Consider the following 20,880-nt stretch of genomic DNA (forward strand, 5'->3'; position numbering starts at 1 on the left):
ATGAAGAAACTCCATGCAGATGGATCGTTTGGACTCACTTGATTTTGAATCACTTGAGATATGCAAATCATACCACATGGGCAAGATGACTGAAAAGCCTCGTTTTCAGTAAGATGGAACAAGATAGCAACTTGTTGGAAGTAACACATTTTGATGTGTGCAGTCCAATGAGTGCTGAGGCATGCAGTGAATATCGTTATGTTCTTACTTCACAGATGATTCGAGTAGATGTTGAGAATATTTACTTGATGAAACACAAGTCTGAATTATTGAATGGTTCAAGTAATTTCAGAGTGAAGTAGAAGATCACTGTGACAAGAGGATAAAATGTCTATGATATGATCATAGAGATGAATATCTGAGTTACGAGTTTTGGCACACAATTAAGACATTGTGGAAATTGTTTCGCAATTAATACCGCCTAGAACACCATAGTGTGATGGTGTGTCCGAACATCATAGTTGCACCCTATTGGATATGGTGCGTACCATGATGTCTCTTATCGAATTACCACTATTGTTCATGGGTTAGGCATTAGAGACAACCACATTCACTTTAAATAGGGCACCACGTAATTCCGTTGAGATGACACCGTATGAATTATGGTTTAGAGAAACCTAAGTTGTCGTTTCTTAAAGGTTTGGGGCTGCGACGCTTATGTGAAAAAGTTTTAGGATTGATAAGCTCGAACCCAAAGCGGATAAAATGCATCTTCATAGGACACTCAAAACAGTTGGGTATACCTCCTAATTCAGATCCGAAAGCAATATGGATTGTTTCTTGAATCGGGTCCTTTCTCGAGGAAAGGTTTCTCTCGAAAGAGTTGAGTGGGAGGATGGTGGAGACTTGATATGGTTATTGAACCATCACTTCAACCAGTGTGTATCAGGGCACAGGAAGTTGTTCATGTGGCACCTACACCAATTGAAGTAGAAGCTTATGATAGTGATCATGAAGTTTCGGATCAAGTCACTGCCGTACCTCGTAGGGTGACAAGGATACATACTATTTCAGAGTGGTACAGTAATCCTGTCTTGAAGGTCATGTTGCTAGACAACAATGAACCTACGAGCTATGGAGAAGCAATGGTGGGCCCAAATTCCGACAAATGGTTAAGAAACCATGAAATCTGAGATAGGATCCATGTATCAGAACAAAGCATGGACTTTGGTGGACTTGCCCAATGATCGGCAAGCCATTAAGATAAATGGATCTTTAAGAAGAAGACGGACGTGGACGGTAATGTCACCGTCTATGAAGCTCGACTTGTGGCGAAGAGTTTTTTTTCACAAATTCAAGGAGTTGACTACGATGAGATTTTCTCATCCGTAGCAATGCTTAAGTCCGTCGGATTCATGTTAGCATTAGCTGCATTTATGAAATCTGGCAAATGGATGACAAAACGAGTTTCCTTACCAGTTTTCGTAAGGAAAGGTTGTATGTAATACAATCAGAAAGGTTTTGCCGATCCTAAGGATACTAAAAGGTATGCTAGCTCTAGCGATCCTTCCATGGACTGGAGTAAGCATCTCGGAGTTGGAATGTGCACTTTGATAAGATGATCAAAGATTTTGGGTTTATACAAAGTTTATGAGAAACTTGTATTTCCAAAGAAGTGAGTGGGAGCACTATAGAATTTCTGATGAGTATATGTTGTTGACATGTTGATGATCAGAAATGATTTTCTAGAAAGCATATAGGGTTATTTGAAAGGTGTTTTTCAATAGAAAACCTGGATTAAGCTACTTGAACATTGAGCATCAAGATCTATAAGGATAGATCAAAATGCTTAATAAAACTTTCAAATGAGCACATACCTTGACATGATCTTGAAGGTGTTCAAGATGGATCAGTCAAAGAAGAAGTTCTTGCCTGAGTTGTAAGGTATGAAGTTAAGACTTAAAGCTCGACCTCGGCAGAAAAGAGAGAAAGGACGAAGGTCATCCCCTATGCTTTAGACGTAGGCTCTACAGTATGCTATGCTAAGTACCGCACCTGATGTGTGCCTTGCCACATGTCTGGCAAGAGAGTACAAAAGGTGATCAAGGAGTGGATCATCAGATAGCGGTCAAAGTTATCCTTAGAGGAATAAGGATATGTTTCTCGATTATGGAGGTGATAAAGAGTTCGGCGTAAAGGGATACGTTGATGCAAGCTTTAACACCTATCCGAATGACTCTGAGTAGCAAACCGGATACGTATAGTGGAGCAACCATTTGGAATAGCTCCAAGTGGAGCGTGGAAGCAGCATTTACAATATGACCTAGAAATTTGCGAAGTACATACGGATCTGAATGTTACAGACCCGTTGACTAAAAACCTCTCTCACAAGCAACATGTCAAACCCAAGACTCTTTGGATGTTGGTCACATGGTGATGTGACCTGTCAGTGTTAATCACATGGTGATGTGAACTAGATTATTGACTCTAGTGCAAGTGGGAGACTGTTGGAAATATGCCCTAGAGGCAATAATAAAAGTATTATTATTATATTTCCTTGTTCATGATAATTGTCTTTTATTCATGCTATAACTATATTATTCGGAAATCGTAATACACGTGTGAATACATAGACCACAATTATGTCCCTAGTGAGCCTCTAGTTGACTAGCTCGTTGATCAATAGATGGTTACGGTTTCCTGACCATGGACATTGGATGTCATTGATAACGGGATCACATCATTAGGAGAATGATGTGATGGACAAGACCCAATCCTAAGCCTAGCATAGAGATCGTGTAGTTCGTATGCTGAAGCTTTTCTAATGTCAAGTATCTTTTCCTTAGACCATGAGATTGTGCAACTCCCGGATACTGTAGGAATGCTTTGGGTGTACCAAACGTCACAACGTAACTGGGTGGCTATAAAGGTGCATTACAGGTATCTCCGAAAGTGTCTGTTGGGTTGGCACGAATCGAGACTGGGATTTGTCACTCCGTGTAAATGGAGAGGTATCTCTGGGCCCACTCGGTAGGACATCATCATAATGTGCACAATGTGATCAAGGAGTTGATCACGGGATGATGTGTTACGGAACGAGTAAAGAGACTTGCCGGTAACGAGATTGAACAAGGTATCGGTATATCGACAATTGAATCTCAGGCAAGTACAATACCGTTAGACAAAGGGAATTGTATACGGGATCGATTGAGTCCTTGACATCGTGGTTCATCCGATGAGATTATCGTGGAACATGTGGGAGCCAACATGGGTATCCAGATCCCGCTGTTGGTTATTGACCGGAGAACGTCTCGGTCATGTCTACATGTCTCCCGAACCCGTAGGGTCTACACACTTAAGGTTCGATGACGCTAGGGTTATAAAGGAAGGTTGTATGTGGTTACCGAATGTTGTTCGGAGTCCCGGATGAGATCCTGGACGTCACAAGGAGTTCCGGAATGGTCCGGAGGTAAAGATTTATATATAGGAAGTCCTATTTCGGCCATCGGGACAAGTTTCGGGGTCATCGGTATTGTACCGGGACCACCGGAAGGGTCCCGGGGGTCCACCGGGTGGGGCCACCTATCCCGGAGGGTCCCATGGGCTGAAGTGGGAAGGGATCCAGCCCAAAGTGGGGGCGCCACTTCCCTCATGGCCCATGCGCCTAGGGTGAAGGGGGAACCCTAAGGAAGAGTCCTAGGAGGGGAAGGCACCTCCTAGGTGCCTTGGGGGGGAGGGAATCCTCCCTTGGCCGCCGCCCCTTTCCCATCTAGGGCTGCCGCACCCCCTAGGGTGGGAACCCTAGAGGGGGCGCACCCTCCTCCCTCTTCCCTATATATAGTGAGGCCTGGGGCTGCACATAACATGTGATTCGATCTCTGCCTGTTGGTGCAGCCCTCCCTCTCTTTCTCCTCATATCTCGCGGTGCTTGGCGAAGCCCTGCAGGATTTCCACGCTCCTCCATCACCACCACGCCGTTGTGCTGCTGCTGGATGGAGTCTTCCTCAACCTCTCCCTCTCTCCTTGCTGGATCAAGGCATGGGAGACGTCACCGGGCTGTACGTGTGTTGAACGCGGAGGTGCCGTCCTTTCGGTACTTGATCATCGGTGATTTGAATCACGACGAGTACGACTCCATCAACCCCGTTCTCTTGAATGCTTCCGCTTAGCGATCTACAAGGGTATGTAGATGCACTCTCCTTCCCCTCGCTGCTGGTTTCTCCATTGATAGATCTTGGTGACACGTAGGAAAATTTTGAATTTCTGCTACGTTCCCCAACAGCACCAACCCACTAGGGGCTGGTTCCCTCCCATATTCAGCCCATTAAGTCCCCGAGGAAGGTGGCCCCACCCGGTGGACCTCCGGACACCTTTCGGTGGTCTCGGTACAATACCGATAACCCCCGAAACCATTCCGGTGACTGAAACTGGACTTCCCATATATAAATCTTCACCTCCGGACCATTCCGGAACTCCTCGTGACGTCCAGGATCTCATCCGGGACTCCGAACAACCTTCGGTAACCACATACAATTTCCCATAACAACTCTAGCATCACCGAACCTTAAGTGTGTAGACCCTACAGGTTCGAGAATCATGCAGACATGACCGAGACAGTTCTCCGGCCAATAACCAACAGCGGGATCTGGATACCCATGTTGACTCCCACATGTTCCATAATGATCTCATCGGATGAACCACGATGTCGGGGATTCAATCGATCCCGTATACAATTCCCTTTGTCAATCGGTATGTTACTTGCCCGAGATTTGATCGTCGGTGTCCCAATACTTCGTTCAATCTCGTTACTGGCAAGTCACTTTACTCGTTCTGTAATGCATGATCCCGTTACTAACTACTTAGTCACATTGAGCTCATTATGATGATGCATTACCGAGTGGGCCCAGAGATACCTCTCCATCATACGGAGTGACAAATTCCAGTCTCGATTTGTGCCAACCCAACAGACACTTTCGGAGATACCTGTAGTGCACCTTTATAGCCACCCAGTTACGTTGTGACATTTGGTACACCCAAAGGATTCGTACGGTATCCGGGAGTTTCACAATCTCATGGTCTAAGGAAATGATACTTGACATTAGAAAAGCTCTTAGCAAAAGAACTACACAATCTTGTGCTATGCTTAGGGTTGGGTCTTGTCCATCACATCATTCTCCTAATGATGTGATCCTGTTATCATGGTCAGGAAACCATAACCATCTATTGATCAATGAGCTAGTCAACTAGAGGCTCACTAGGGACATGTTATGGTCTATATATTCACACATGTATTACGGTTTCCAGTTAATACAATTATAGCATGAACAATAGACAATTATCATGAACAAGGAAATATAATAATAACCATTTTATTATTGCCTCTAGGGCATATTTCCAATAGTGAGAAGAATAAAGAGAGGCAAGAGTTCAAGCTTGGGGATGTCCAAGGCACCCCAAGTAAATATTTCAAGGATAATCAAGCATCTAAGCTTGGCGTGCTCCGGTTGGCATCCCCTCTTTCTTCTTCAACAATTATCGGTATACCTCGGTTTCTGTTTTGTTCGCATGATTTGTGTCCTTTGTATTTTTCTTTTTCTTTTGGGAACCATGCTAGTATGAGAATCCCTTCAATGATCTTATAGAATGCTCTTTGTGCTTCACTTAGATCTTTTGAGTATGGTTTTATAGAATGCTTCGCGTGCTTCCCTTATATATTTTGAGCTTGGATATTGGTTAGTCTATATTAATTATAGAATGCTCCATGAACTTCACTTATATCTTTTGGAGTATGAATAATACTATCATGTAAATTGGGTTTGGAAGAGTGTCAACTTTAGTAATTAATGATCCCACTATTTTGGAGGGCGTTGAATCTTAGTGTGATATTTATGAAAGTGGATTTGGAAGAGTGTCAACTTTAGTTAGTAATGATTCCACTATTTCGGAAGAGGTTCGAATTGATTATGAGAACAAAGTTGCTATCTATGATGATTATTGTGATGACATGTATGCTATAAAGAATAATTTTAACCATGAAACTTGTCATCATGATTTTAATTTTCAATTGGATTATGCCTCACATGACAGTTATTTTGTTGAGTTTGCTCCCACTATTCCGAATGAGAAGAATTTTGCTTATGTGGAGAGTAGAAAAATTTCTATGCTTGTAGATCATGAAAAGAATGCTTTATATGATGGTTATATTGCTGAATTCATTCATGATGCTACTGAAAATTATTATGAGGGAGGAATATATGCTTGTAGGAGTTACAATAATATCAAGTTTCTTCTCTATGTGCCTGAAGTTTTGAAGTTATACTTGTTTTGCCTTCCTATGCTAGTTGATTCTTGTTCCTATAAATTGTGTGCTCACAAAATCCCTAGGCATAGGAAGTGGGTTAGATTTAAATGTGCTAGTCATATTCTTCATGATGCTCTCTTTATGTTTCAATTCTTATCTTTTATGTGAGCATCATTGAAATCATCATGCCTAGCTAAAAGGCATTAAAGAAAAGCGCTTGTTGGGAGACAACCCAATATTTATCCTTACTTGTTTTTGTGTGTTAACATGATTAATATACTGTAGTAATCATGTTTTATAGCTTTTGTTTCAATAAAGTGCCAAGTAAGACCTTTGGGAAGACTTGGATGTAAGTTAATGTGATCTTGCTGTAAAAAACAGAAACTTTGCGCTCACGAGATTAGCTGTCATTTTTTACATAAGAGTGTTTTTGAGTTGATTCTTTTTGCAGAAGATTAATAGAAAAATTCCTCACGTCCACCTATTTATTTCATAATTTTTGTAGTGGCAGAAGTATGGTTTCTGTTCAGATCATTATAGACTGTTCTGTTTCTGATAGATTCTGTTTTCATTGCATAATTTGCTTGTTTTCTAGTTTCTATGGCTTATATTTCTCAATATAAATTGTAGAAATGATATGGTACAGTATGCGTTTTGTGAGAACAATTATGAATCTTGTCTTTGACAGTACCAAAGTGAATGGTTTACTCTTTATCATACTAACCCATCTCATGAAGTTCCTTTAAGTTTTGTGTGATTGAAGTTTTCAAGTTTTGGGTGAGATATCGATATGAGGAGAATAAGGAGTGGAAAGACCCTAAGCTTGGGGATTCCCAAGGCACCCCAAGGTAATATTCAAGGAAGACTCAAGCTCCTAAGCTTGGGGATTCCCCGGAAGGCATCCCCTCTTTCGTCTTCAAAACTATCGTATACCTTACTCGGAGCTATATTTTTATTCGTCACATGATATGTGTTTTGCTTGGAGCGTGTTTTCAATTTTACTTGCTGTTTTAATAAAATCATTGGATCTGAAATCTTGAATGAAAAATAATCCTCCCATGGCTAGTTAATTATTTGACTACTTAGTGTTCTTCACTTATATCTTTTTGGAGTAGTTTGTCATTTACTCACGTGCTTCACGTATATCCTATGAGTGAATGGTTGAATGAATTGAATATCATAAATCTGAATTTATATATGTTTCATATGCTTATACCATGGGGAGTAATGACTTCACACATAATAAGTATAGGTGGTACATTTATTGAAAGTTAGCAAACGCGGAATTGGTCACTTGAACAATTCATGAAAGAATACTGAAGGAAGAGAGATTTCACATATAAATATACTATCTTGTCTTTAGTAATGTGAGCACTCATTAAAATATAACATGCTAAAAAGTTGATGTTGGACAAGGAAGACAACTTACTGGGTTATGTTTTCCTATATCCGAAACGTTATATTGTCTTGGATCATCCAACATGTTGAGCTTGCCTTTTCCTCTCATGCTAGCCAAATTCTTTGCACCAAGTAGAAATAGTACTTGTGCTTAACCAGTTTTGCCATGAGAGTCCACCATACCTACCTATGGATTGAGTAAGATCCTTCAAGTAAGTTGTCATCGGTGCATGTAATAAAAAATGCTCTCTAAATATGTATGATCTATTAGTGCGAAGAAAATAAGCTTTATACGAACTTGTGATAGGAAAGAAATAAAAGCGACAGACTGCATAGTAAATGTCTTTATCACAAGCGGCAATATAAAGTGATGTTCTTTTGCATTAAGATTTTGTGCATCCAACCATAAAAGCGCATGACAACCTCTGATTCCCTCTACGAAGGGCCTATCTTTTACTTTTATCTTCTACCCTTATACAAGAGTCATGGTGATCATCACCTTTCCTTTTTACACTTTTTACTTTGGCAAGCACTTTGTGTTGGAGTGATCCGGATATATATATATCCACTTGGATGTAGGTTTTTATAAATTATTATTGTTGAAATTACCCTTGAGGTAAAAGGTTGGGAGGCGAAACTATAAGCCCCTATCTTTCTCTATGTCTGATTGAAACTTTAAACCCATAAATATCACATGAGTGTTAGCAATTGTGAAACATTAAATGATAGTTGAGTATGTGGAGTTTGCTGAATCAAATCTCTTACATAGACCCTTCCCGAAAATAACATGAATTGCAATTGTTTGATGACTAAGAGCATGGTTTGTTGGTTTTCAAGAAAGTTATGATCTATACTTTAACATGTGAATAGCTTGTTACTTGATCATGAGAAGTTTTATGAGTTGAGCTATGGTTATGATATATAATGATGCTAGAAAAAGTGATTGGAACTATCATTGATCAAACTTATGCACTTACTAGCATTCACACTTCATAAATTATTTCTTTTATCATTTACCTACTTGAGGACGAGCAGGAATTAAGCTTGGGGATGCTGATACGTCTCCAACGTATCTATAATTTATGAAGTATTCATGCCATGTCTACAATAGTTTTATATTATTTTGGTGTGATTTGATTAGAACTAAGGACTGACGCTGTTTTCAGTAGAACTACCGTGGTGTTGTTTTTGTGCAAAAATAAAAGTTCTCGGAAAGCGCTTAAAATCAACGGATAATTTTTCTGGAAAATATAAAAAATAATGGAACAAAGAGTTACTGGAGGGGAGCCCCATGGGCCCCACGAGGGTGGAGGACGCGCCCCTGTGCCTCGTGGACTTCCCGTGGGGCCCCCTAACTTGTTCTCGATGCCAACCTCTCCTATAAATGCCCAAACCTCCAAAAAATAACCTAGATGAGAAGTTCCACTGCGGCAAGCCTCTGTAGCCACGAGAAATCAATCTAGGCCCTCTCTGGCACCCTGCCGGAGGGGGCCATCATCACCGTAGGCCATGGGGGAGGATCTTGGAGGGGCCATCATCGCCATGAAGGCTAAGATCCAGAGGGAGAACCTCTCCCCATCCAGGGGGTAGGCCATGGAGGAGGAAGCACAAGGGGGAGAACCTCTCCTCCTCTCTCTTGGTGGCGCCGGAGTGCCATCGGGAGGGGAATCATCACCACGGTGATCGTCTTCATCAACATCACCATCCTCATCTCTTTTACGCGCTCCACTCTACCACACCCCGATGTAATCCCTACTTGAACATGGTGCTTTATGCCACATATTATGATCCAATGATGTGTTGCCATGCTATGATGTTTTGAGTAGATATCTTTTGTCTTTGGGTTGATTGATGATCTAGATTGGTATGAGTTGTATGTTTTATTTTGGTGCCTTGTGCCCTCCGTGTCGCGCAAGCGTGAGGGATTCCCGCTGTAGGGTGTTGCAATACGTTCATGATTCGCTTATAGTGGGTTGCTTGAGTGACAGAAGCATAAACCCGAGTAAGGGAGTTGTTGCGTATGGGATAAAGGGGACTTGATATGTTAATGCTATGGTTGGGTTTTACCTTAATGATCTTTAGTAGTTGCGGATGCTTGCTAGAGTTCCAATCATAAGTACATATGATCCAAGAAGAGAAAGTATGTTAGCTTATGCCTCTCCCTCATATGAAATTGCAATAGTGATTACCAGTCTTGTTAACAATTGCCTGGGATAATTCCGCACACCGACCCCTCATTATTCCACACTCGCTATTTATAATATTTAGTAACATATCCTAACTTTATGATAACAGCACCTACTTTTGTATTTTAGCTCTCTGATATCATGCAAAGTTATCCTCTTCATACCCACAACGTATTTTTATTTCTCTTTTCTAGTTGGAAGCAAACGTTCGGTGTACGTAGAGTCGTATTAGCGGCAGATAGGACTTGAGAGAATATTGATCTTACCTTTAGCTCCTTGTGGGTTCGACACTCCATACTTATCACTTCCACCTTTGGGAATTGCTACGATGATTCCCTGCACTTGGGGATTATCACCCATCTTGTGTCTTCTGGTCCAGAAAAAATCCACGAAAAGTTTCGCTGCGTTTGGACTCCATTTGGTATTGATTTCCTGCGATGTAAAAAACAAGCAGAAAACAGCAACTGGCATTGGGCACTATGTCAATAGGTTAGTACCAAAAAATGATATAAAATAACTATAAAATGATTGTAAAACATCCAAGAATGATAATATAACAGCATGGAACAATCAAAAATTATAGATACGTTGGATACGTATCAGTATCCCCAAGCTTAACTCATTCTCGTTCTCGAGTAGGTAAATGGTAAAAACAGAATTTTTGATGTGGAATGTTGCCTAACTTGTTCATCACAAATTCTTTTCTTTGTAGCATGGACATTTGGAATTTTATATGATTCAAGGCAATAGTCTAGTTTTGACATGAAGACTTTAATACTCAAGCACATCAACAAGCAACCATGTGTTTCAAAATATCAACACTAAGGCAAGTTATCCCTAGCCCATTATGCTCAATCATTGATCCATTCATGAAACACACTCGAATACTAGCTATACCGAATGCTCAAGTACGATCATAGTGCCCTTCAAGTTGGTGCTTTATAAGAGAAGGTGGAGACTCAAGCAAAAATAAAAATTGCATAAAGTAAAAGAAAGGCCCTTCGCAGAGGGAAGTAGGGATTTGTAGAGGTGCCAGAGCTCAAAGCAAAAATTGAGAGATAAAAACATTTTGGGGGCATACTTTTCCCACCAACTAAAACGACTTAGAGTTCCCAACACTTTCCATGCTAGATACATCATAGGTGGTTCCAAACAGAAAATAAAGTTTATTCCTTTTTCCACCATACTTTCACTTTCCATGGCTAACCATATCCACGGGTGACCTCCATACCAACATTTTCCAAGGAATTTATTATTTGACAACATAAAGTAAATTCATTTTTCATTTCGGGACTGGACATCCCTAATACCTTTGATGTACCCTCGTGCAATGATGAGTGAATAAACACTCATCGTGAGAATAACACATCTAGCATGGAAAACATCGGCCATCCCTCGCCGCCTTGCAAGCGGTAAGAGCACACAAAAAAGAATTTTATTTTGAAAATTAGAGATGGCACATGCAAATTTTCCTCAGGGGATTGAGGAAAAAATTGCCGCCCATCTTTGCTGGTAGTTGCCACCCGGTTATAGAAGTGGTTGCCACCAAATGACTGAAACTAGAACTTTGCCATGTATTTACAACAAAAATTGCCGCCAATAGTATAAGGTAGTTGCCACCCTATTAAAGAAGTAGTATGAAGAAGGATGCATTGTCAAAATGATGCACAACTACAATGTTTTTAGTTGCCATGCTATGCTAGGGATGCATGCCATTCATACATAGGTTGCCATGTCTCTTTTAGTTTAACTAGCAAAAGAGTAAGTGGAGAGTAATGCATACTCATGCATACCGTGATTGAATCATTCTACAAGATATGAAAAAACAGGGGAAGGAGCAAATGGATCCTAGAGATGAATCTAATCCTTGCTTTTTCAGACAGTCACGAGTGCCCCTTGGGACGCGCTCGGGTACAATGAACTCATTACAGGAGGTCCATTGCTACCACTACTACAATAATACGCGCACATGGGTAATGATGTGTGAAAGAAAAAGTTAGATTTGGCTTGTTCGTAGAAATGAAAAAATGGCAATCCATCTTATGTTTTATGTGATAAGTTCGTAGGTTCTTACAATACAACCGCACCGCCAGGAGTCCCATGGCAAACTGCACCATAGGGAGCTATCGGTAATACAAATGCAGGGCACCAAACTACAATTGGCACAAGTGGCAAATCAAGGTATTTGTGAACCCATGGCACTGTCTCACTCAATTACCATATGTGAATATATACATATGCCATGTTGTTATACTGCATTTGCCATGTCTGCTCAACTATCCTTGTCATCCTAGGTCAACTGCAGTTCTCATGGCTGGCCAACTATAGTTTCCATGCTGGAAAACTAAAGTTGCCATGCATGGTGGACTAGATTTGCCATGCATGGTGGGCTAGAATTGCCATGTTTTAAAAGGGGCACATACATGTCCTGACAGATGTAAATGACATAAATTTGTTTTCTAATCTTTTTTAACAATGAACTTCAAAATTGCCATGCAAGAAGGAAGATAGCACTAACCTGCAATTTGCCATCCTTCATTTCAGATATCCTGTTTGCGGCAAGCACAACCTTAACATCGTCGTAAGTCCAGTCAAAGACATCAAACTTATGTGGAGGAGGCGGACCTCCTATCGCATCGAGATTGACGGTAGATAAATCAAGACAGTCGACGTACATCAGCTGATAAAAAAATGGGAAAATAGTTAATAAAAAAACATGTCAGAATTCAATATTGTGTAACGGAAAACAATACAGAAAAAGAAAAATATTATTGTGAATGTCATGTGATTGGCATTGCATTCTCACATGCGTGCACTGAATAGAAAGATTTTCCATATACATGGTGATATGTTTGCCATGTATCACCTTTTAAAATCCGTGCATATGGGCAATGAAAAATGACAAACCGAAAATGCACATTCAAAAGAAAGTATGTATCAAGTGCGATTTGAACGTAATTTCCATTTAGCATCAACTAGAGATTTCATGCATCAACAACTATACTTGCCATCCATAATGAACTAGAGTTGTCATTGTATGATAGCTAGAGTTGCCATGCAAAGTAAACTGGAGTTGCCATGCAGACTCAACCAAAAGTTGCCATGGAGGAACAACAATAGTTGCCATGTGTGCACAACTGGGGCTGCCATAGCTGAACAACTATAATTGCCATACATGATCAAATACAGCTGCCACTTATTTTGCTTCCTAAAAGGCGTGCCAATAAACTACAATTCAAGCTTGAACGCCCTAGATTATTGTGTTCTCTGTATTATCAATGAGTAACGAATGAACCATGTTAAAAGCATTTGCGAACAAACAAAAATACCATCAGGTGTAGGCGGCAGCCCTTCTGGTACATCTTGTTTGTAAAGGCATCATGCAGGAAGTCAACGATGAATTTGCACCAACTCATGTTTTTTACATCATCCAGTTTAGCCTGCAAAAAAGGGTTTAAAAAACATCAACACATGCGTAGTTAAAGAAACTTCAACTGGCAGGTACATGCTAGTACATGACAAACACAAAGAGAATATAGTAAAAAAAAGGAATAGATGGAGAACATTCACCAGGACAAGGAAGCATTTGTTGCTTGGGCATAGCGACGTGGTAGGTGCAAAGACAGATGAGATCAAGTACATTAGCAGCTTCATGTTAAATACCTCGCCATGGGTTTTCATCTCCTCCAACAAAGTTGCAAGCACCGTCTTATTAGGCATGGCTGCCTGGCTAGGAAACAACCGTGGGAACAATACTTCCTCAATACCACTTAGAATGAATGAAATCTCTATAACACAATGAAACATGGGTGAAAAAGAACCTTGTCACCGTCTTTCCTATGACCAGTCGCACGATTCCGTGGCGGTGGCTCCATGAAGTCATCGTCATCATCTTGCTGGTGGTTGCAACCATGATGCTATAGTAAGAACAAGTACACATAAGTATGAAAGAAAACACAGTGAAAAGTGCATGTGGAAGCATAGAGTAGCAAGGCAATTGATAATGTCGACGACAAAGGAAAACTGCCATGTTTACTAGACATACAGACATCAAATGCCATGGACATACAATGCGTGATGGCAAACAACACAATTAAGGTTCACACTACAGAATACATGGCAAAAAAAATCTTGGTGTAAAAGAGGGAGTTGTCGCGTGCTAACTAAAATACAATAGACAATTGCCATGTAACACTACAAAAGCAAGACAAATAATATAGGTAACAGAGGGAGTTGCCACCTGCAAACTAAAATAAGTAGGCAAATTGCCATGTAACACTTGAAATGCATGGCAAATAATATCTTAGGGTAAAGTGGGAGTTGCCATATGCTCCTAAGCACAATAGTCAGCTGCCAAAGAAACACTAAAAAAAGACATGGCAAATAATATCTTGGGGTAAAGAGGCAGTTGCCATCTGCTTAAAAGCACAATACGCAATTGCCCCTGTATCACTGCAGAAACATGGCAACTGGCAGTTTGGGTTAAAGAGACAATTGCCATTTACTAACTAAACAATATGGCAAATTGTAGCTAAGCCAGTAGATTCAAGTTGATCTATTTGCACATAACAACATGGCAATTAAGTGAGTTTCATGAATCAACCAACTGCAATTAACCTACAAACGAAATGCGCATTCCACATGGCAATGTAAATCTAGGGTTCTTGCCATAATCTCAGGCCCGGATTTCAATCATAACACCACCCCTAAAAACAGCGAACCACTGCCTATGAGACCATCAAATGAAGAAAAATCGACAAATCACTGCAATCCGGACTTGAAGACATGTAATCTCTGAAAACAGAGAATGAATCGGCGTGGAACGGGCCAGTCTCGCCGGCGTGACTTCCACCGCCACGGCAACGGAACTTGCTAATGCTAGCCTAATGGCACACCGACGACTCCTCGACGATGGGGAGCACTCGAGCGCTCCGTAATCCACTCGAATCTCAATGGTTTCGAAGCAGAAGAAACGGGGGAAGGAACGCAGATTGAGACCAATCGAAGCACTGTTACCTCTGCGTGGTAAAGGTTCCGACGACGACGCTCCGGTTGCCTGAGCTCCAGTGACGGCCACGAGTCCCTGCGACACTTCCGCCACCGCCTCTCCTCTGCTACGCCTTGGAATCACCTCTGCTCCGTCTAGGACCTGTCGTTGCTTTCAAATGGGGGAGTTGAGTGGGGGAATGGGAAGAGGATTCGGGCGGGGTGGGCAAAACTGCAGTGTCGTGCCGGGAAGAGGAGACGGGGGAGGGAAGGAAGAGGAGTTGTGTGGGGCGTGCGGGCGCAATGGCATTTCTACCGCACGCCGGGGTAGCAACCGCAAGCTCTGTGTGTGTAAAACGGGCGTCCGGGCGAACTGTGAAACGCCCACACACCAGACTATGCCTACGTGGCTCACAAAAATCATCAGACGTTGTCAAGATTCATGCAGAACTGAATGAACGTAGATCGACGCGTGTGGGCGAGTTGCAAATCTGGCACACGTGTGGGGGTTATCATTTGGGTCTTTTTATTATTGCTTGCTCTGTTGATTCTTTTGTTGGATTTTTCTCCTATATACTTTTGCAATAGGAGCGCCCAAATGTATCGTTGACACGTAAAACAGCAATAAACAACTGACTTTTTAGCATGATACTCGAAATGAAACACAGCATGTACCGGCCGGGTCGTAGACGAATAGTAGGACTTTACACGGGATCCACGTGGACGTGGGAGTCCCGCGAAGGAACGAATCTCCGGAATATAAAAACCGTGCGCGTCAAATCTCACCAGAAACAAACAGCCTTTGGATTTGGATTAGACTAATCCCAAAGTCGTCTCTCATGATTGACCCATAAACAAAGAAAGAAAGAAAGAAAGAATTGTATTTTGGGGAACAAGTCCCACACCGCTCCCAAAGCCGCCTAGCGCGTACCACCCTGCCCTATTTATTTTACAACGCAGAGCAGGGCAGAGAGGGGAGAGGATTCTTCTGCCTTTCAGGTTCACGCGCCGCCCGGCAGAAAGAAAGGAGAAAGGAAGAGGAACAAAGGCGGGGAGGGTGCCCCGGCCCCGGCACAGCTGCTGGATTCGGTGAGCGATTGGAACGTCCCGTGCCCCCGTCGCAACATTCTCTCCCCCCCTCCCATCCGTCCCTCCCTCCCGGCAAATTCCAACGCTCCACCCACGTCCAGCTGCAGGAGGAGGTGCCGCCTTTTCTCGGCCCCGCCCGATTCTTCCCCCCCGCCCGCCTTAACCACCACGCACAGCCTTCGTCCGTCCCACGTCGCCGCTGCTCCCTCCACGTTCTTGGCCGGCCGGACGGCTGCCTCCTCCCAGGCGCGCGTCGCTCGGCCTAGATAGATTCGGGTGTTCCTTCCCATCGGGTAAGCGGCCGTGACTCTTCCTGGTTTCAGATTAGGAGGGCAAACTCCTTTTGGATTTGGGCACCGGTTGCGTTTGGCCAGGGGATTTGGCGTGGAATAGGCGCCGAATTCCGAGGTTTCCCGATCGCTTCCTGCCTGCATCCCCCTATTTCCTGCATGTGATGTGATTGTTCTCGCACGCCTCTGTTTTTCTCGCCTGCACGGTTCCTCGCTCCAATTTGATCCCTCCTCCTCCTCCTCCTCCTCCTTGCGTTCGGAAACCGTGGTGGCTTGGCTTTGACCAATCGTGACCTTCAGAAAGCTGTGTGTATTGATCTCGCGAGTGTTTTGCTTTTGAATTGATCCAGGGGCGGCGGGCGGCGGTCCACGGAATCCGGCCGGATTGCGCGTGAATTCAGAGCAGTCGAGGCATGCCATAAGAAGAGCAGGGGGAGCAAATGTGGCGTCTCTTCAACGAGCTGTGGGACGTTCTAGGATCCGGGTTTTTCTCGTCCAGGTTCCTATAAGCCTAACAAGTCAGCGACTCGCCTCTCCCGTCGCATCAAATCAAGTCCATCCATCCATTGCATCGGTCCATCTGGTCGGTCGGCATGGACGACGAGGATTACTCGTGGGTGCGGCGGACGAGGTTCTCCCACTCCGTCGTCCGCTCCAACTCCGGCAGGGAGCAGTTCGGCGCCTTCGTCGAGCAGTTCAACCGCGGCGCCGCGCTCAGGCAGAACAAGGGCTCCGACTCAGGGTTCAAGCCCCACGGCATGAACTTCGAGCCCAGGACCAAGGCCTCCGCCACCACCAACCCGGCCTCCATTCCGAGGACAAGGTCGCTGAGTGCCCAGCCCAAGACGGACATCAACCATGCCTTCTCCAACGCCATATCGGTGCATCATCACGAGAAGCCTGCCGATCATGGTCACCCGCCGCAGTCAGCACCGACCAACAACTCTGCCAACGGAACGAGGGGCCGCAACAACCTCTTCGTCGACGTCTGCTCCGAGCCCGAGGTTCAGGACCCGAGCAAGGGCGACAGCCCTGGGCCTCTCGAGTTCTCCTTCCACCCTGACGAGCAGAGCATGAGGCTGCAAAGGGTGTGCTCCAGCCCGTCTCCTTTCCCGGCCAAGAAAGCGCCGGTCTTGGACGCGCCGCGGCCGCCGTTGCGCAGTTCGTCGCTCAGGGTCCTCCCAGAGGGGCGCACGACGCGGATGCTGAGGGCGAGGTCCCCTCTCCCAAGCCGTCCCGTGCCCGAAGTGTTCAAGGAGGCCAAATCAGCCAGCAAGAGGTTCTCCACGCCGCCGCCGCGCCGGAAATCATCGTCTCCGCCACGCGCGCCGCCGGTGGACGCGCCACTCAAGGCGCCGGCCAAGGTGAAGCACCACAGGAAGGAGCACTGGGACAACCAAAGGGCCAAGGCGGCCGCAGAGAAGGTGCTCCAAAACTGGACGGTGGATCGCAAGCAGCTCCTCGTCGGGCAGAAGTTCGCCTATGGGGCGCACAGCCGTCTGTTCCATGGAATCTACAAGGAGGTGCCCGTTGCTGTCAAGTTCATCAGGCAGCCTGACGTTGAGGAAGACGCGGAACTGGCGTCTCAGCTCGAGAAGCAGTTCAACACGGAGGTTGTCACATTGTCCCGCCTCCAGCATCGCAACGTCATTAAGGTAACTTCCTGAGTTTCCTCTTCAGAAATATTCAGTTTCAGGCAATTTGTGCTTAGATCGATCTATTTATCAAACAAGCTTGAAAAAGCTGATGAAATTTATTTCTAGATTACATAGAAAGAGCAATCCTTACGTTTAGCCTTGTTCTAGCTGACCTTTTCTTCCCTGAAATGGCAAGTTTCTGGTACTAAGTTTCCATCAGTACCTAGCGTTATTGTCCAGGTGCTCCTACGTCATGCCTAACATGAAGCAGTCCTGAAATCTTGCTTACGTGATGCCATCTTTGCATTGCAAACAAAGTCAATTATTGATCTACAAATATATATTTTGCAGCTGGTTGGAGGATGCACCAGTCCGCCAGTCTTCTGCGTCATCACCGAGTTCCTTTCTGGTGGTTCGTTGAGATCATTCTTGCACAAGCAAGAGCACAAATCTCTGCCTTTGGACAAGATCATTTCAGTTGGCTTGGATATCGCACACGGCATGGGGTACGTCCACTCGCAAGGAATCGTCCACCGTGACGTGAAACCGGAGAACATCATATTCGACGGGGATTGCTGCGCCAAGATTGTTGATTTTGGAATAGCCTGCGAAGAAGCATACTGTGACCCTCTGGCGAACGATCCCGGGACCTTCAGATGGATGGCTCCAGAGATGATGAAGCACAAACCCTATGGTCGAAAGGTTGATGTTTACAGCTTCGGCCTTATCTTGTGGGAAATGCTTACCGGCTCCGTGCCTTATGAAGATTTGACTCCGTTCCAAGCAGCCTTTGCTGTTTTTGACAAGGTATGCACTCATCTGGTCCCATTTCTGTCCCTGTCTAGTACTCCCTCCTTCCCAAAATATAAGGCGCGATTGACTTTTTACGGTCTTTGATGCACGACTTTGACCACTATCAATGTATATGGATTGAACATGTATAAATGGCATCATCGTATTTGTCTTGCAGAACAATTTTATTTCATATGTATGTATACTAATTTTATAGACATAGAATACATGAAAATCATAGTCAAAGTTCCGTAACGAAGACCAGAAAAGTCAAACCGCGCCTTATATTTTGGGCAGGAGGGAGTAATACCTTTGTTAGGCTGAGATTATACATTTTTTCCAGATGGAGAGAGCATGACATTTGTACATATGGACTTGTCTTGTGCTTGTCTTGTGCGAAGCCTTTGATCCCAAACAAGTTGGGGTAGGCTAGATATGAAACCCTTTCACGAGAACTTCCCAGGAGGTCACCCATCCTAGTACTACTCTCGCCCAAATGGGTTTCATACCCAAAAGACTGGCTAGTTTTTACGTTGGCTCGCCAAGCCTATCACAACCCTTAGATATGAAACTCTTTCACAAGGACTTCCCAGGAGGTCACCCATCCTAGTACTACTCTCGCTCAAATCGGTTTCATACCTATGGGACTGGCTAGTTTTTACGTTGGCTCGCCAAGCCTATCACAACCCTCCTCCTTTACCCGGGCTTGGGACCGGCTATACCTAGAAGACATAGGCGGAGTTACATTTGTACATATGGACATTTTTTTAAATTAGTTCCATGGATTATATACACTCTTTGTTCTCGAACAGTCCATATACATTCTGAATTTCTGATTCTGTGCTTTCTGAGAAGAAGAAAATGACTTAACATTTTCCATTTTCAGAATGTGAGGCCGGCCATTCCTGCTACCTGCCCAGCTGCATTACGGGTTCTGATCGAGCAGTGTTGGGCCTTGCAAGCAGATAAAAGGCCTGAATTCTGGCAAATAGTTCAATTACTGGACAAGTTCAAGATGGTTCTTGAAAGAGATGGAACACTTGACAATATGCCAAGCTCAAACTGCCAGGAGAGTCATGATCCCAAGAAATGGCTAGCCCACTGGCTCCACAAGCTCAAGCATCCCCATCATCATCATGATCTCTCTGGACCTCCACCACCAAAACTTCTGTAACTAATCTTCTCTCTTCCAATCTGTTCTAGTCCAGGTAGTCCTTAGAATGTAAATATCAAAAGTTTCTTTTGGTATATATATATACAAAAAAAGTCCCATTTGCTTGTATTTGTTGTTTCATAGCATAGTAAGTACTTCTCTGGGTTCAACTTGATTTATTTTTTTCCTTTTGTGTTGCTTGTGCCTATGCAAAGTCCCTGAAAATATACTCTGTTTTTGTGCTTGAATGTTTGTTGTCATTGACTCGCCATTTTTAACACTGAGAGTCCCAAGAAAAAACGAACTTCGGAGAAAGTACACCTGGCCCTTCTTTCTGGACTCCCTAGTCCTAGATGCTCATCACTCGTCAGGATAATCTGAGATTTGTTAAACTTATAATGCGTTGCTTGTATTTGTTGTCGTTGTATTTAGTAGAGTGGATGCCAAAGTGAATTGAATGTTTCCTTGTAGTAAAGAGAAAAAAGTCTATTTTTTGTCCATCAATTCTTCAGAGTGCATATTTTCTCTCTTAACTTCTGAACCAGACATTTTGCAACATTATTTCTTCAAACCGGACAAGTTTAGTCCCTCGTCTCAGCGTCGACCTGGTATCACTGCAGACTTGCCGTTTTGACCAATCAACACTCTGATGCAAACTACTCAGCTTGTACACATCAACTTCAAAACAGTAGTCCACATCCATATCATCCTCAAAGCCACTCTCCTTCGTTTCGCTTATCTAGCAAATGATCAACAACAATGTCAGCTACCCCTTCCTCTACTATGTTGTTTGCCATCCTCTACCCCAGTCCATTATGTAGTTCTTTTCCAGGGAAAACCTACTGAAGCTGCACAGTATCTTCGTCAACATCTTTCCAATATCTTCCAAATGATAAATAATCCATGGATATGACATTTTCTCTAGCATGACGTGTGACATTGCGGTCCAAGAAGTGACATGTCATATACATGGAAATCCAAGTAGTGCAGCCAATCCATTCCTAAAAAAAACCTCCATCATAAAAACAGATAGGCAAAATACCAAGACGATACATTTAAAGCCTACAGGTAACAAATCGACAAATAACATAGACAAATAAACATATGG

At 43.4% G+C, this 20,880-nt stretch overlaps 1 protein-coding gene across 2 annotated transcripts; it reads left to right on the plus strand.

Moving 5' to 3' along the window:
- The first annotated feature begins 15,781 nt into the window (after window positions 1–15,781).
- LOC119276821 (serine/threonine-protein kinase A-Raf-like) lies at window positions 15,782–20,020 on the plus strand. Of its 2 annotated transcripts, none has more exons than XM_037557983.1 (4): window positions 15,782–15,900; window positions 16,541–17,845; window positions 18,179–18,634; window positions 19,506–20,020. In XM_037557983.1, exons 2-4 carry the CDS (start codon window positions 16,784–16,786, stop codon window positions 19,791–19,793), a joined length of 1,806 nt encoding a protein of 601 aa, XP_037413880.1. In that variant the 5' UTR covers window positions 15,782–15,900; window positions 16,541–16,783; the 3' UTR covers window positions 19,794–20,020. The 2 variants fall into 2 exon arrangements, with proteins under 2 accessions (XP_037413880.1, XP_037413879.1); XM_037557982.1 differs by lacking the exon at window positions 15,782–15,900 and adding an exon at window positions 15,947–16,193.
- Window positions 20,021–20,880: the final 860 nt, after the last annotated feature.

Source organism: Triticum dicoccoides, chromosome 3B (genome assembly GCF_002162155.2).
Source record: "Triticum dicoccoides isolate Atlit2015 ecotype Zavitan chromosome 3B, WEW_v2.0, whole genome shotgun sequence".
Lineage (NCBI taxonomy): Eukaryota > Viridiplantae > Streptophyta > Magnoliopsida > Poales > Poaceae > Triticum > Triticum dicoccoides.